Below are 16,137 nucleotides of genomic sequence, written 5' to 3' on the forward strand. Positions count from 1 at the left end.
ACTTAAGCCCTTTAATAGCAACAACAAATAGGTTGCAACAAACTTAGTGAATGGATTAAACACATATTTGTTATGTTACCTCTACTATTATGATCAAAGAGATTCATTTTAACTACGTTGAGGTCTAACTTGATTGTTACACAACTTTCTTTTTCACTTAATTGAACTTCATCAACATTAATATTTATAATGTTTGTAAATATTATCTTAAAAGCAATAATATCTTTCAAAAAGACTAAAACTAAATACATAAGAGTTTATAAGTATATAAACACACATATTTAGTTTGTTCTTCACTACGTTTAAGAGCTTAGCTCCAACTATGTTTGACAGCCCCAAACGAATAATTCGGAAAGGACCAAAACTGGAACTTATATAATAAAATGAGTAAAACCACATTTTAAGAAAATACTTTAGGGACTATTTTGTAAATTAGCATATCGGCTTCCAAGGTGGATAGAACAAACAAACCACGACCAGTACTAAATAAATCTATTTTTCGGTTCGAATCAGAAAAAGGAAAATAAATATGATCTGTCTTGAGTTATCATCATGTGTAGTTGTGTACTTGTCTTACACGATAAGACTTGCCACTTGGAGGACTTTTCTTCACGAGACCGCAATTATTTCAACTTTCAACCAGTAACCATCATGCTTTTCTTACTCTTCCTTAAAAAGAACTCAAAACCGTTTCCACAAAAAGATGCATTTCCACATTATTAACTTCTAAATTTATACGTAACAAAGATAAACATCAAACTTTCAAAGTTTATTGTTACATGTATATCTTTTGTGTGGGTTACCAGAATGATTTAGTTAAAACGGATTACGCCACTGTCACTTATATAAAGCAGGCTTTAAATAACTCATTTTAACAAATGTGTTGTGAGTTAATTATGTTTAATTATTTATAAAAAAAATAGACATGACTGATTGTTAATGGAAATGGACCCTATCTTTGAAGCCCGTTAGGCGCTAACAGGTTAACGAGAAAGGGGAAAGAGGAGTTGCCCCCCCCCCCCCCCTCCAATTGATTTGGCCAGCATGGTGTCGCAAGTGTTAAGTGTTTTTCTTTTTTTTGTTTGAAAAACCAAAAATATTAGAAAACCAAAAAGAACCACTTATAAGAGGTAAGTAACTAGCACACAAAGAAAAATAAACAGAAAAACCTAAAGAACAATACAACAGAGGCAAGCGACGACCCACAATAATGGAAAGTTAACAAAATTAAACCTACACCACATCTCCCAATCCAAGCATGGCCTCTTGCTCCTTTGTTTAACCCATAAAAAAGACGCTGATTTGATCTCAAATACCATCTTAGACATTGAGAAAGAGATGTTAAAAATTATATCATTCCTCGAGAACCATATCATCCAACATGGCATGGTGGCATCTTTAGCGCTCCACTTGTTACTCTACAATGTGTAGTCTACAATGTGTAGTCTAAAACCTTATTTGAAAGTATCTATATATTTATTTTCTCAAAGTCACAAAAATAATTTGTGCATTATAAAAGTTATTAAAATATAAAAGAAGATAAAAATGAAAAGTGTAAGAAAAATTTATAGTCTTGAAAAAACTCTCACAAAAATATCAAGAAAAATGATTAAAAAAAATCACAAATCAAAATATAAATCAAAAACGAAAAATGAAAAGAAAAATACTAAAATGTTTCCCAGGTTTTTCTCGTTAAAAAAACGAAAAAGATACAATATCGAGAAAAAAGATACAATGACAAAAATAAACAAAAAAACACAATGATAAGTAAAAAAGACACAATATAACGCAAAATATAACACAATATTGAACAAAATATAACACAGTTTTGAGTAATATAACACAATGTTAAGAAAAAACGACATAATGTCAACGAAAAAAGACACAATGAATGACGAAAATAAACAAAAAAACACAATCATAAATAAAAATACATAATAAAATTTTTTTTAGAACAAGGAAGATGTGGTGTGAGGGGGAGGAGGGGGGGGGGGACATATTTTTACGCCACAAATCTTTCTATTCCTCTTCTTTTTATCCTTATTTATAGAATAATTTGACCCTTATTAATAATACATGATTACTTTTTGAAATAATTTAAAAGTAAATGTGATATAAAAGTATAGTTAATAAATCCTTAGAGCATTCTCAGCCTGTTCTCCTCTCTATCTCTATAATTATACTGAAATCACTATAATAATACTTTAATTAAATAATATTTTTTTATACTTTTATCTTTCCCCTACTCACAACAAATTTCAACAAATATATAAAAATAAATAGGGGCAAACAAATTATCCAAAATTTTTAAAAATTACTAATTTTTCTCTCTTATCTACTCACAGCTCCACCTTATAATTTGCAAATCCCCACACAAAAACTAACGAGTTGGGCTGAAAAATGCTCTTAGAGCATCACCAATAGAAAATTTTTCAGAATGTGTTTTTGGGTGCTTACATGGCATTTGGCTAGAGATGACAAAATAACTCGAGCCCGAAGGGTATACCCGAAAGATAAAAATGCGAGTATAACCAACACCCGACAAATACCCGACGGGTAATTGACAGGGCATGAGACTAAGTTTCACAACCGGGTATGCGTATGGGATTAGCAATACCCGGGCCGAACCCGTCCCATTATCATCCATACATAAATGGCTCGGCAAAGTATCATCTTTCTTTTCTCTCTTCGCTCTCCCCCTCACAAACTCATCTTTAGAGATTCTTCCCTTAAGAATCTTACCACACATTCTCCTCCCGAACCTCAATATCTCTTTCTTCCACCTTATTTTTTCTCTCTTCTAAAAACACAAAAGAATCTCCTATTAAAAATGATTTTATTGCATTAGAAATGAACTAAAACGTAAAGAAATACGGATGGAGTTCTATTTAACTAACAAGGGTCCCACATTCAGTGAAATGGTATATTGAAAGGATGTCTGTTAGATGCTATTGTTAAACGCTTAAACACATGTAAGTTAGAGCATATCAAATGGGTTTCTTCCATCTTTAAAACTTATATAACAAACACAATTTCTTTAATATATACATCATTTAAACCTCTTCTGACTCATTCTTCATTCACATCTCTATATTCTTTTTATTTTTTTTTTCTATTTCTTTCATTTATAATTTTAAATACTAATTATTTTGTCTTATTATCATTTTCAATATAAATTGATTTTTAATATATTCTTATAGAATGATATTTGGAAATGGAGTGTTGTGACAATGCTCTAAATTTGGAGGCTTCATATACCATTTCACTAAAATTTAGAAATAGAGTTTGGAGATAGGGAATGGGTTAGAGTGATTATCTAGATGTTTTTTTTTTAAATTTTAGAAATGAAGATGGATATGAAGAACCATTAGAAATGCTCCTATGCATATTAGATATAGGTAAATAGAGGAAGAAAGACTTTTGTTGCTAAAACATTATATTAGTATAATTTTGTGTAAGTACGGGGATTAATTACCGTACTTACAAACCTAGGGGTTTTTGAGTCTGATAAGGATTTGTATAGGTTAAGTTTTTGACGGTTATAAATAAGATTTGTTGTAATTAAGTTAATTATCACTATCAATAATAGAAACGAGAATTAGATTCCTAATATGTGAGATTACCACTTTTACATTAGATTGAATGATGTATATATTAAGTAAAAAGATGTATAAAATGTTTATATGGTTATGGCATTTCTTACCTATTGTTTTTCATTTGACAATATTTAGATTTTGGGAAATTCTTTAAATGAATAATTTGAAGAGAGAAAATAGAAAATGACTCACTAATCATTAGTATTTTTAAAATGGATCAAGAAATTTAGAATGGGGTGAAACTTTGGGTAACGTTCCGATGAGATTTCTTGACAAATTAAAATCTGACACGTGTACAATGTATGAAAAATCCAGCCAAGAAGTTTAAAAGTTGAGGGAGCCGTCCATATTATTTCAATAAATATTCTGATAACAAGCAGCCTTTCCAGACGGTGATTTTTTACATGGTCAATACAAAATTCTTAACTTTTGAAAAAATGTGTTTTTTGAATTCTGTCTATCAAGACGCATTTAAAAAACATTTATTCCAAGAAGACGAGATTGATATGTTTCCTATATGGTCCGTACAACACTTCATAACCCTTCTTCTTTAAAATCTCCAAGAATGGAGAGTTCTTAACTGCCTTCTTGCTTTCACTAGTGATCGACATGTAGTACTAATCACTTTGACCCTCCATTTTGCTCACATAGTCCATCAAGCTGGTCTTGTTTTTAGCAATTCTGGTCACATATTCCTCCACATGATTTTGGTTTGGTTTGGTTTTGAGAATTAAGCCACTCTTGATACAAATCTTATCCAAAATCATTTCTCTTGGTAACAATTTAATTTTCATCCAAAATCATGAAGTTTAAGAGGGTAGATCGTGTGGAGGTTATTGATATGGGTTATGGGTTCATTGGTTCCTATTACGACGGCAACATAATCTCAACGTTCAGAAACAAGTACGTTGTTCAATTCCGTGCCTTATTCTCATTGATCTTTAAGTCGTTCCTGACTTGAAGATCAATGAGAAGGTGGGAAACAAAACAACTTGAAGATCAAAATTTTTTCAAAAACCTAAGAATTTGTACGGACCAGATAAGAAACATATCAATCTCGTTTTTTTTGGAACAAATGTCTCTCAAATGCGTTTTAGCAAACGAAATTCAAAAGACACCTTTTGAAACAAAATAATTCAACCCAAAATACAAAAGACTAGCCTGATAGATGATTACACCTATTTATCTTATAAATCTCACATCAACCGCCTACAACTAACACAAGACAAGTCTTGTACATTAAAATGGTTTCCGTAACACTCAAATCCTCGAACATTGTAGTGATACGTTTTGGCATCAGATCCTCTTCACATGACCTTAAGATGAGTGTTCACAACCTAATCACTACAAGGTGTTAATATATAAAACGGCGGCGTCAGTGAATCACTGACGTCATCCTGAGTTGCCACCTATTACACCCTACGACTCTGAGTTGCCATAAATGGGTCTAATTTCATAGCCTTAAACATTCACCAAAAAGGCAATAATAATAATAATAATAATAATAATAATAATAATAATAACCCATTTTCAAAACCTAACAATGGCGACTAGTACCACTCTTACCAAAGGAACCACCGTAGAAGTACGCATTAACGAACCCGGATTCGACGGTGCATGGTACACCGCCACCTTCATAGCCAAAGTCAAATCTTCCGACAAGAAAACCAAAACCGGGTACTTGGTAAAGTACAAAACATTGTTAAACGATGATAACTTGTTTGAGACGTTGACCGAGGTCGTTGACCCTTCGTTCTTACGACCTTCGCCTCCTAATAATAATGTGAAGGGTTTTGAGGGTGGTGATGTGGTGGATGCGTACCAAAGAGACGGGTGGTGGGTTGGTGTTGTCAAGAGTGTGATTGTTGAGGGTGGGTTTAAGAAGTTTGTTGTTGAGTTTGAAAACCCTCATGAGGAGTTAGTGTTTGATGGGTCAAAGCTGAGACCTCACGTTGACTGGATTGATGGCCGTTGGATTGTGCCACCTAAAAGGGTATATTTTGGTACATGTGGTTTGTCCAATTACACAACTTTAGTATCGTTTTTAAATTTATTGCAAATGGCTACCTCATATTTCTAAAACTTGCAAATTTAGTACTTTTTTTCTAACACCGTTTATTTTTATCCGTTAAATCAGAGGTAGTATGGTAACTTTGTTATTTTCTTTATTTTATCCTTTTCTTTTAAACAAAATCCCCCTTTTTATACTCTCCTAACCAAAAAAACCTTCCTAACACACAAGATTTCCCACCCCTGGTCATCGATGTAATTTCAAAAAGTCAACATCATCTTCATCATCTATCACCGTATCCTAAACTATCACAGTATCACCCATGTTTCTTTCAATTTGAAATGAAAGTCTAAAATTTAACCATATGAGCCACCACATTCTAACACACAACTCCCATCACCATAGATCTCAACAAACCCCAAATTTCAACCGCACTTCCAACCTTGAACTTGCAGAAAATAAACATAAAATTGATGTTAATCAACGGAAATCAAGCAAGAATAGCCTATTTGACAAAGGGTGTACGATTTCACGGTAGCCGGAACCATCAAAAGTCAGGCGGCCAAGGCATTTATACCATAAAAGGGTCTTTATCAGCCATGAAAACTAACCCCAAACAAATAATATTGATGCTAATCGGCGAAACTTGCCTCAAGTCTAGTCAGTTTTGACCCTGACGGCAGGTGATTGAAACCCTAACCCCAAACACATAGAACAACCTTAAACTTGATTTCTTTCATATCTCACTGCTACTCAACACCTCAACTGCTCGACATTGAAAACCCAATCCGTCGTCCTCCCATGCTTTTCGATTTAGCGAATTCAGACCGGCCGAGTGCTGCCCTCGTTCATCCAGCATCATACAAGAGAGAGAGAGAGAGAGAGATAGAGGGTGTGCGGTGGGTGGTGGTGGTCGTCTGGCGGTGGCAGTGACGGGTGATGGTAGGCTAGGGTTTTTGTTAAATTTGGTGAAAGGGGATGAGGGATGGAGAATGAAGATGATGATGATGATGCATATTTTCTATAAAAGGGTGGATTTTGTTTAAAAGAAAAGGATAAAATAAAGAAAATAACAAAGTTACCATACTACCCCTGATTTAACGGATAAAAATAAACGGTGTTAGAAAAAAAGTACTAAAGTTGCAAGTTTTAGAAATGTGAGGTAGCCATTTGCAATAAATTCAAAAACAGTACTAAAGTTGCGTAATTGGATAAACCACAGGTACTAAAATGGCACTTAACTCTATTACTTTTGATGCAAATGTTGTGTGATTTTGGGTGTTTTGTTATCATGTTATGTTGTTCAAGATAGTAATGGTTGACTTTTAAAGTCAAAAGGTTAGTATTATTCAATTTTTGAGTAATGTTCCTTTTTTGATTGTTGCACTATGTGTAGTGAGGTAGTGGTTTAAGTGTTTAACTAAACTTTACAAAAGTGACTTTTCCCTAAAACACACACGGATTCGAGTCTCAGATAAAGCTCGTCTAGTTATCGATTCTGAGCTCGAGCCTTGTATGGGAAGCTTGTTTAGGCATGTTGAGGCTTAACGAGGCTTATGTGTTTTTAAGTTTGGCCTCTTTTGGACTTTTATGTATTAAGTTAACACTTCACAGCCTTGGTCTGGCTTGTTTAAGGTGCTAAATGAGCTCAAGCCATGCATAGGCTAGTTTAAGGTTTTTCTTCAAATATATAAAAATAATAAAAAAAAATGTTTATAAATTAAATAACAAATAGAAAACGATCCGAGCCCAAGCTTAGAAAAACAAATCATGAGCCAAGCTTGAGCTTTAGAAAAAGAGCTCGAAACGATCTGCTCGTTTACATTTACACGCATTGTTTAACTAAAGGCACAAGTATTTCATGATATTTTTTTAGTAAATTTTTTGAGTTAAATGGTGATGGATTAGAAAATAGGCTAGCCCCACACCCGAACCGAACCCCTCACGCCCACCATCCCCCTGGCGCTCTTTCTTGAGCCTGTAATGGTGTTCAACAACTGGTTTTTCTGAGGTGGAGTGGGGCGTGAGCCCTCTACGCTCGGTCTTAATGCAGACAGAGCCGGAATTATGTCATAGAACTGGTGGAAATTAGTTTGATTAAAAAAGACAAAAGCTAATGTAATTCTGTATTTGTTTGTTAATATTAATGCAGACAGCAGAGCAGGATGCTGGTTCAGGCTTCACTACACCATCACGTGGGAAAAGGTTCCAATCTTCAGCAAGTGCGGGAAACACACAACTTGACAGCCCGGGTGAGCCATTGCGCCATATGAAGTATTTTTTTATCTGAATTATAGTCATTTAGGAGGTTAGGTTTTGTGGATTAAGAGTACACTTTTGACTCAATAAAATTTATTTGATTTTCCCCGTTAGATAAAGACACAACTCCCGTGTAAATGGTAAAAAAATGCCGCCTATGCGTAGTACGCAAGCTGTTCCCGCAGGAAAAGCCTCCCAATGGTGACGTACTCTGCCTGTTCCCGCAGCTACGGATACTAGCCATCAGGGAAGGCTACCCGCACAGCAAGGCTACACGCATAAGGCACTAACTCTCAAATAATTCAGTAGTCACCTGAAGAATGAATGAGCAAGCCGGGAATACTCCCGCACAAAGCCGGGAATACTCCCGCCCAAAGCACCAGAAGCGGGAGAGGAATTAATCATATACCTCTCCGCCACAGATAGAGCAACCGGGGCCGTCCTGCTAGTCGAGCGAAAAGGCATCTAGATGCCAATCTACTATGTTAGCCGTCTCCTAACAGACGTCGAAACCCGGTACCCTACCCTGGAAAAATTAGTCTTAGCACTTGTACAGGCTTCACGCAGGCTAAGACGATACTTCCAGGGTCACCCCATCACCATTCTCACCAACTTCAAACTCGCAAACGTTCTAGGCAAACCCGAATTATCGGGACACCTAGCCAAATGGGCAATAGAATTGGGAGAATACGCGATAAAGTACAAGCCGAGGCCAGCCATAAAAGGCCAGGTCTTGGCCGACTTTATTGCAGAAGTCCCCGCCTCGCGGGAGAAAGAGTGCCAGGAAGAGGCTCAACCCTCTCCAGCACAGGACATCGATGATGTCTGGCGGCTCTACACTGATGGAGCAGCCAACAATGAGGGCTCAGGTGCAGGGTTGAAATTAACCAACCCAGCAGGCCAAGAATACACTTACGCTATTCGACTGGATTTTCCAAGTACAATAACGAAGCGGAGTATGAAGCATTCTTGGCCGGGCTGAGAATTGCGCGTAAAATGGGAGTGAAAAACTTGGAAGCCCACGTGGATTCCATGTTAGTAGCCAACCAGATAAACGGGACGTACACGGCCGTGAACGACACAATGGCCCTATACCTCGCACAAGCAAAAACCCTTATGCGCGATTTTAACGACTGTAAAGTCATACACGTCAAGCGTAGCGAAAACAAATCTGCGGATGCGTTAAGCAAGCTTGCGTCATTGGCCTTCACCCACTTGGGAAAAGACATCCGCATTGAACTCCTTGGAGCACCGTCAGTCCCACACAAGGAAGTCTGTGTCATCCAAACCGGCACAAGAACGTGGATGACACCAATAATAAATTACCTTGCGGCGGGTATACTACCAGAGTTAAAAACGCAGGCAAGAAAACTACGTTGTAGAGCACTGAACTATCAACTCATCGATGACATCCTTTACAGACGTAACTTTCTTGGCCCACTCCTACGATGCGTGGACGACCAAGATGCTGGCTACCTCCTAAGGGAAGTACACGAGGGCATCTGTGGGATACACGCAGGTCCACGCGCTGTTGTAGCTAAGCTAAACAACGCGGGATACTTTTGGCCGGGGATGCATACGGATGCGCTGGCATACATCAGAAAGTGCAGGTCTTGCCAACTCCACGCACCTAACACGCATCGCCCGAAGAATGAGCTTGTTCCAGTCACCTCGTCATGGCCATTTCAGAAATGGGCCATCGATGTGACAGGCCCATTTCCCACAGCAGCAGGGAATGTTCAGTATCTAGTGGTTGCCATCGACTACTTCACCAAGTGGATAGAAGCAAAACCCTTAGCCCAAACAACCGCAAAACATATCAAAAAATTTATTTAGGAATTTATAATTTGTCGTTTCGGACTCCCACAGAATTTGGTGAGCGATAACGGCACCAACTTTGCTGACAAGAAGCTACAACAGTGGCTGAAAGAACTTCAAATCACCCACACATTTACCTCAGTGGCGCACCCACAGGGTAATGGTGAGGTGGAAAGAGCAAATAAGAGCATCGTCGACGGCATAAAGAAAAGACTCTTGGAACACAGATCCGGCTGGGTGGACGAAGTTCCACACGTCCTTTGGGCAAACAGAACAATGAAAAAGGCAAGCACGGGAGAAACCCCGTTCAACCTCACTTATGGCACTGAAGCCATGGTCCCGGTCGAAATTGGTCTACCCTCACCAAGGGTCATGATTCAACCAGAAGACAATAATGCAGAAAGACGGTTAGACCTCATGCTAACCGAAGAACGCAGAGACTTAGCCGCAGCGCGTGAAGAGAATTACAAGCGACAAATGCAAAATACTACAACACGTGGGTAAAACTCTGCAACTTCAATGTAGGAGACTACATATTGCGTAACAACGAGGCTTCGAACCAAGAACGCCCAGGAAAGCTGGCCCCGGTCTGGGAAGGTCCATACATTATCAAAGAAGTTCTGGGAAAGGGCGCATACCGGCTCGAAAGGCTCGATGGCACTCCCGTCCCAAGAACATGGAACGGAGCTCAATTACGCAAATGTTACATGTAGATCAATTCCAAACTTATAAAGAAACGGCCTAGAGCCACTTCTAATGGAAATGATTCTCCTTTATCACATTGTGTTGATAGTCTTACATTTACACTTATGAACTTTCCGGACGGATATGCCGGTATTCACCGCATAAATATGGAAAGAAGTCGTTGCGTGTAGACGGCGGCAAAACCCGCATAAACACAAAAAACGGCAACAATTTCTAAGGAAAAGATGAGGAAAACCTTCACGCAGGTCAGTTATAGGTAAAGGTTGGTCATCCCACTAAATGAAAGTGACGGTCCTACCCGCACAATCATGATAGAGGAAACTCTATTAACCTATTGACAACCGCGCGTCGACAGGTTAACTTATTCATCAAACACTTAGAAAATTGCTAAGTTAAACTAAAATATGCACGAGCAAGTCATATAACGTTTATAACGCAAATCAAAAAGATTCAAAAGTAAGCGGGACCATACCCCTTACCTTGGCAACCAAGTAACTATACGACAGGTGCGGGTATAGTGTCAAGGCAAAACCCTTCACATACTTAGCACCTGCAGGGAATTGAAGCCAAGAATACCTCGGCAACCAAGTAACTATAAGACGGGTGCGGGTACAATGTCAAGGCAAAACCCTTCACATACTTAGCACCCGCAGGGAATTGAAGCAAGGAATACCTTGGAAGTAAAGTAACTATAAGACGAGTGCGGGTACAGTGTTAAGGCGAAACCCTTCACATACTTAGCACTCCGCAGGGAATTGAAACCAAGAAGGATCTTCTGGGCCATGCTTGCGGAAAGGGATATAACATCCCCGCATAGCGGGAACGTTGAGAACTAGATTGTTGGAAGCTCCAAGATGGAATTGGTTGTTTAACATAATTGATCACTATGTTTAAAACTACCAAAACCCCGTGGAGAATCTACACAAGTGAAACTCAACGCTCACGACTTGCGAGGAGGTTACACACCTACCCGCATCATACCCAAAGATCAAGCAGAACAGTGGGAAATTCTGCACGTGACATTAGGACTTCCGCGGGAAGAATCCCCATTGAAAACCTTAAAACTAAACCCTTTTCAAAACCCCTTGCTTAAGTCCAAAAGTTCACCTCACTTATTAACAATTCATGAGAAGAACATTGGACTGGGGGGACTTGAAGAGGTAGGTCCCAGCAGAGCAACTGGGCCCGCAAGACTCACCTTGAACAGGGACGTCTGCGCGGTTGGACCCGCAAGACTCACCTTAAACAGAGACGTCTGCGCAGTTGAACTCGCAAGACTCCTGAGGGACGTCTGCGCAAAGACCAACTGGATCCGCAGGACCAACCATGCTCAGAGACGCGACGTCCTTACGCGCAGTACTCAAGCTGTTCCCGCAGAAAAAGCCTCCCAATGGTGACGTACTCCGCCTGTTCCCGCAGCTACGGATACTAGCCATCAGGGAAGGCTACCCGCACAGCAAGGCTACACGCACAAGGCACTAACTCTCAAATAATTTAGTAGTCACCTGAAGAAGGAATGAGCAAGCCGGGAATACTTCCGCACAAAGCCGGGAATACTCCCGCCCAAAGCCGGGAATTCTCCCGCCCAAATGAGCCAGTCCGTACGCTACTGGAGGACCTTTTGTACTATACCGGCCAAGGTATGGACAAAAGATCTGACCAAAGCTGCGACAGCTCACTGACAACAGTACGACGAGCAGCACGCTCTAGTACTTAATGTCACTATCAGCCGCTGCCTACTCACCAAACCTTGTCGTGGCACGTGCATAGCCTGCAGTTGGTGGAAAAGGAATAGTAAACAGCCGGCCATGTCACTATCAGCCGCTGCCTACCCACCAACCACCAGCACGGCACGTGCGTAGCCCACAGTTGGTAGAAAAGGAATATAATACAGCCGGCTGTACCTTCTTGGACGCCTACCTTCGGCTATAAATACTCCAACACCTTGGAACGGTATTATGATCTTATCATCTTCTCTCTAGCTATTTCTCTTAATATACACTTATATTCAAGAGCAATCTAGTCTGATTCTCACGCCGGAGGGTGGTCACAAGGAGGTACCCCCCCCCCCTTCTCAGTGACGAGCTCACGGTGTCTGTTTTGCAGGTCATCAGAAGAACAACCATCTTTGCCGGACCTAACCCTCGTGGGAAACATCTACTTAACCCCCAGATTATCCGTAATTTGCCCGGGGTCACTTAGTGTTTCTTCAGCGGGAAACACACAACTTGACAGCCCGGGTGAGCCATTGCGCCATATGAAGTATTTTTTTATCTGAATTATAGTCATTTAGGAGGTTAGGTTTTGTGGATTAAGAGTACACTTTTGACTCGATAAAATTTATTTGATTTTCCCCGTTAGATAAAGACACAACTCCCGTGTAAATGGTAAAAAAATGCCGCCTATACCGTACCTAACTGAAATTGGGAATTAACATATTTTAATTGTTTTATGCGATGGTATATGTAGGTAACAAGGGAAACACGGAAGTTATTATGTGTGATGAAGATTCATCTCCTGTGGAACATGAAAGAGTCGTTACAGTAAGTAGTTATTTGTTTTAGCCCTCTGAATTGTGACAAAAGTTTGATTTGCCATTGTTATTAACAGCGAGCCCGTGTGAAAAGGAAGAGGGGAACAACATCAAAGTTGGTTGCTAAAAAACCAACTGCTTTACCAGAAGGTACTGAATTACATTTTGATAAGTTAAGGTTTTTCGTATTTTTTGCAATTTTATTTATACGTTACGGTTTAACCAAATTGGTGTGTTTTCACATGAATAAGTTAAAGAGCTTGTCAACTTTTTTTGCAATTCTATTTTTGTTTGCTAGCAACCCAAAATAACTTCTTTAATTGAGTTGAGCTTGTCATTTTTAACAGCTTTATTTTACGATTAACCCAAATTGACCGTTCTAGCATAAATGAGTTGAGTTTGTCATAGTTTTAGCAATTTTATTTTTGTTTTATTGTTAACCCAAATTGACTTGTTTTTACCTAAATGAGTTAAGTTTGTCATTTTTTAGCAATTTTATTTTTATTCTATGCATAACCCTAATTGACCCGTTTTCACATAAATGAATTGATTTTGTTCATCTTTTTTGCATTTTTATTTTTATTTTACGTTAAACTCTAGTTGACCCGTTTTCTCATGAACAAGTTGATTTAGGTCTCTCTTTACCAATTTTATCTTACGGTTAAACCCAAATCAACCCATTTTCTTATAAATGAGCGGAATTTGTCATCTTTTTAGAAGATTTATCTTTTAGTTACGGACTGGTTTACCCAAATTGACTCATTTTCACATAGATGAATTTATTTGTCATTTTTTTAGCATATTTGTTGTTATTTTACAGTTAACTTAAACTAACCTATTTTCACATAGTAAGTTGAAGTTGTCATCTTTAATCAAATTATTATTCACATTCAATCAATTAAATCAGTTATCATCTGCTGGTGTATACAGGAAGTTCCTGTTCTAGTCCTCCTAATCACCATGGCAACGCAACCAACGCCAGAACCACCACCACCGACTACCAACACGATTGGCCTTTTATCGAGCGGTCTCCACTCTGGGCTGCCATGGAGTCTAGTGAGTTATACTTAACACCGCCCCAAAAGCCTCACTTTTCACCACTCAAGGAACTAAAACATGATTGCCGCGAGGGCTTAGCCATTGCTCGCATGGTCACATATGCAAACTTGGTTGCAAGTCTTTCAGACTTGCAACCAAATGATACCGTTGACACAATCAACGCCATTTTGGAAACATTATCCGATCGGGAGACTCACGGGTTTGACGTTGGCTCAATCAGAGATCGTGTTAACAACTGCCTCTTCTTAAAACTAAGAGCGTGTCGGGATACGCGTGAAGAACTTGAAATTGAACTTGAAAAGTGTGATCATGAAAAAAGTATGGTGGAGAAAGAAGTGGATGAGGTAAAAGTAAAGATGGAAGAGTTAACCGAGAAGATGCGAGTCTTGGAACCAAAATTGGCGCAAATTGCGGCTAAGGTCAAAACAAAGGAGGAAAAACTTATGAGGGTGGAGTCGGATTTGGAGCGGGTTGTTAACATGTTTGCAGCCAACCCATAGTAAGAAAGTTGTTCTTTTACTTGCATGTAATATATAAATGTAATAACTATAACCACTAGCTTAAACTTATTATGTGTGACTAACTTATTTTTGTCTTTGAACTTGAATAACCTAAGGCTAAAATAAAGTATCAACTTGTATCATTTAATAAAAGAACTCCAGCCGATTGCATAATATGATACGCGAGATGAGAGGTCAAAACTTGAGGGCTAATGGCTTAAATTTGATATTTAACAATTCTAAGTTGCACCCGAAAAAGCAATTTTGTTGGTCAAAATGTTGCTGCTATATATTGACTCTGTTTTATTTGAGAGGTTAGATATCTATTAAAAGAATTAACTAATCACGTGGTATAAATTTCTGAGTGTCAGGTCCTGAGGTATATTTTAATCCTTTTAACTTCACATAAGGCCATGAGGTATACTCTAATCTATTTTAACTCTATATAAGTTTTACATCACTCATTTTTTCTCTTTCACTCCATATCATTCAAAGGAAATGGCTTAACCCATTTAACTCCATCTATCTCCTATTATTACATAACTAAAATAACAAATCAATTAATAATTAATACATAGTAAATGCATATTGTTCATTTTAACCCGTTAAAAGCATAACCCATGGGCTTTTTTAACACACTTAACACAAGTGGGAAGTGGTTTAATCCATCTTTAAAGTGCCATGTCATTTTAACCTTTGTAGGGGTTAGAGTATACCTTATGGCCTAAGGCCATAAGGTATACTCTAATCCATCTTAATTACACATAAGCTTCACATCACTTATTTTTTTCTCTTTCACTCCATGTCATCAAAGGAAATGGTTTAACCCATTTAACTTCATCTCTCTCCTATTAATACATAATTAAAATAACAAATCAATTAGTAATTAATACATAATTGATACATATTGATCCTTTTAACCCGTTAAAAGTATAACCCATGGGGCATTTTAACACACTTTAACACAAGTGAGGAGTGGTTTAATCCATCTTTAAAGTGACATGTCATTTTAACCTATGTAGAAGTTAGAGTATATCCCATATCAAAACACTTTTTTCTCTCTCTTTTGCTCACGGCCTCATCCAAATGAAATGGTTTAATCTATTTAGGGTGTGTTTGGGATTCCTTATTTAAGTGAAAAAAGACTTCTTATTAAAAGACCTTATTAACTTATGAATTTTTTAAAAGAAGTTTTAGAAAAAATGTTTGGATTAGCTTATGTGTTGAAGAAAATCAAAATGACTAAAAATGACATTTAAAAAAAAAAAAGTGTAATGGGTTTTGAGAGTTAGATGAGTGTAATATATAAATCAAACCCATTAAGTTAATAAGTTATAGATTCCTAACTTTTCAAAACCTCTTTATTTTGCCTTGTCCATAAGTTAAAACCCATAAAGTCTTATGGTTTGCCAAACACCTTATACACCTTATTAATTTTTCAAAAAGTTTATAAGTTATAAGTTGATGAAAATAAGGAATCCCAAACACCCCTTTAATATTATATCATTTCTATTAATTGTTATATCACTTTTATTAATTGTTAATGTAATATATTTCTTTGTCTTTTAACCCGTGAAAAACATAATCCATGGCCCTTTTTAACAAATTTAAAACAAGTGGTGAGTTGTTTAATTCATTTTTAAAGTATCATGTCAT

At 37.8% G+C, this 16,137-nt stretch overlaps 2 protein-coding genes across 2 annotated transcripts; both read left to right on the top strand.

Moving 5' to 3' along the window:
- Positions 1-5,139: 5,139 nt before the first annotated feature.
- Positions 5,140-7,897, top strand: LOC143599064 (DUF724 domain-containing protein 6-like). The gene is made up of 2 exons (XM_077077120.1): positions 5,140-5,589; positions 7,760-7,897. Exons 1-2 carry the CDS (start codon positions 5,140-5,142, stop codon positions 7,895-7,897), a joined length of 588 nt encoding a protein of 195 aa, XP_076933235.1.
- Positions 7,898-12,607: 4,710 nt separating this feature from the next.
- Positions 12,608-14,749, top strand: LOC143599058 (uncharacterized). The gene is made up of 3 exons (XM_077077115.1): positions 12,608-12,936; positions 13,004-13,072; positions 13,853-14,749. The coding sequence occupies exons 1-3, from the start codon at positions 12,846-12,848 to the stop codon at positions 14,479-14,481; spliced, it is 789 nt and encodes a 262-aa protein (XP_076933230.1). The 5' UTR covers positions 12,608-12,845; the 3' UTR covers positions 14,482-14,749.
- Positions 14,750-16,137: the final 1,388 nt, after the last annotated feature.

This window comes from Bidens hawaiensis, unplaced genomic scaffold (assembly GCF_021521415.1).
Source record: "Bidens hawaiensis isolate Kalapana, Puna unplaced genomic scaffold, B.hawaiensis_p1.1 tig00051453_1, whole genome shotgun sequence".
In the NCBI taxonomy this organism is placed as follows: Eukaryota; Viridiplantae; Streptophyta; class Magnoliopsida; order Asterales; family Asteraceae; genus Bidens; species Bidens hawaiensis.

What these genes read in the sequence shown, in the direction of transcription:
- LOC143599064 (XM_077077120.1), top strand. Translation starts at nt 5,140, where the DNA reads ATGGCGACTAGTACCACTCTTACCAAAGGAACCACCGTAGAAGTACGC. An exon ending in GGATTGTGCCACCTAAAAGG is followed by an intron (nt 5,590 to 7,759) that starts GTATATTTTGGT and finishes ATATTAATGCAG; the next exon opens with ACAGCAGAGCAGGATGCTGG.
- LOC143599058 (XM_077077115.1), top strand. Translation starts at nt 12,846, where the DNA reads ATGGTATATGTAGGTAACAAGGGAAACACGGAAGTTATTATGTGTGAT. An exon ending in TGAAAGAGTCGTTACAGTAA is followed by an intron (nt 12,937 to 13,003) that starts GTAGTTATTTGT and finishes ATTAACAGCGAG; the next exon opens with CCCGTGTGAAAAGGAAGAGG. An exon ending in ACCAACTGCTTTACCAGAAG is followed by an intron (nt 13,073 to 13,852) that starts GTACTGAATTAC and finishes TGGTGTATACAG; the next exon opens with GAAGTTCCTGTTCTAGTCCT.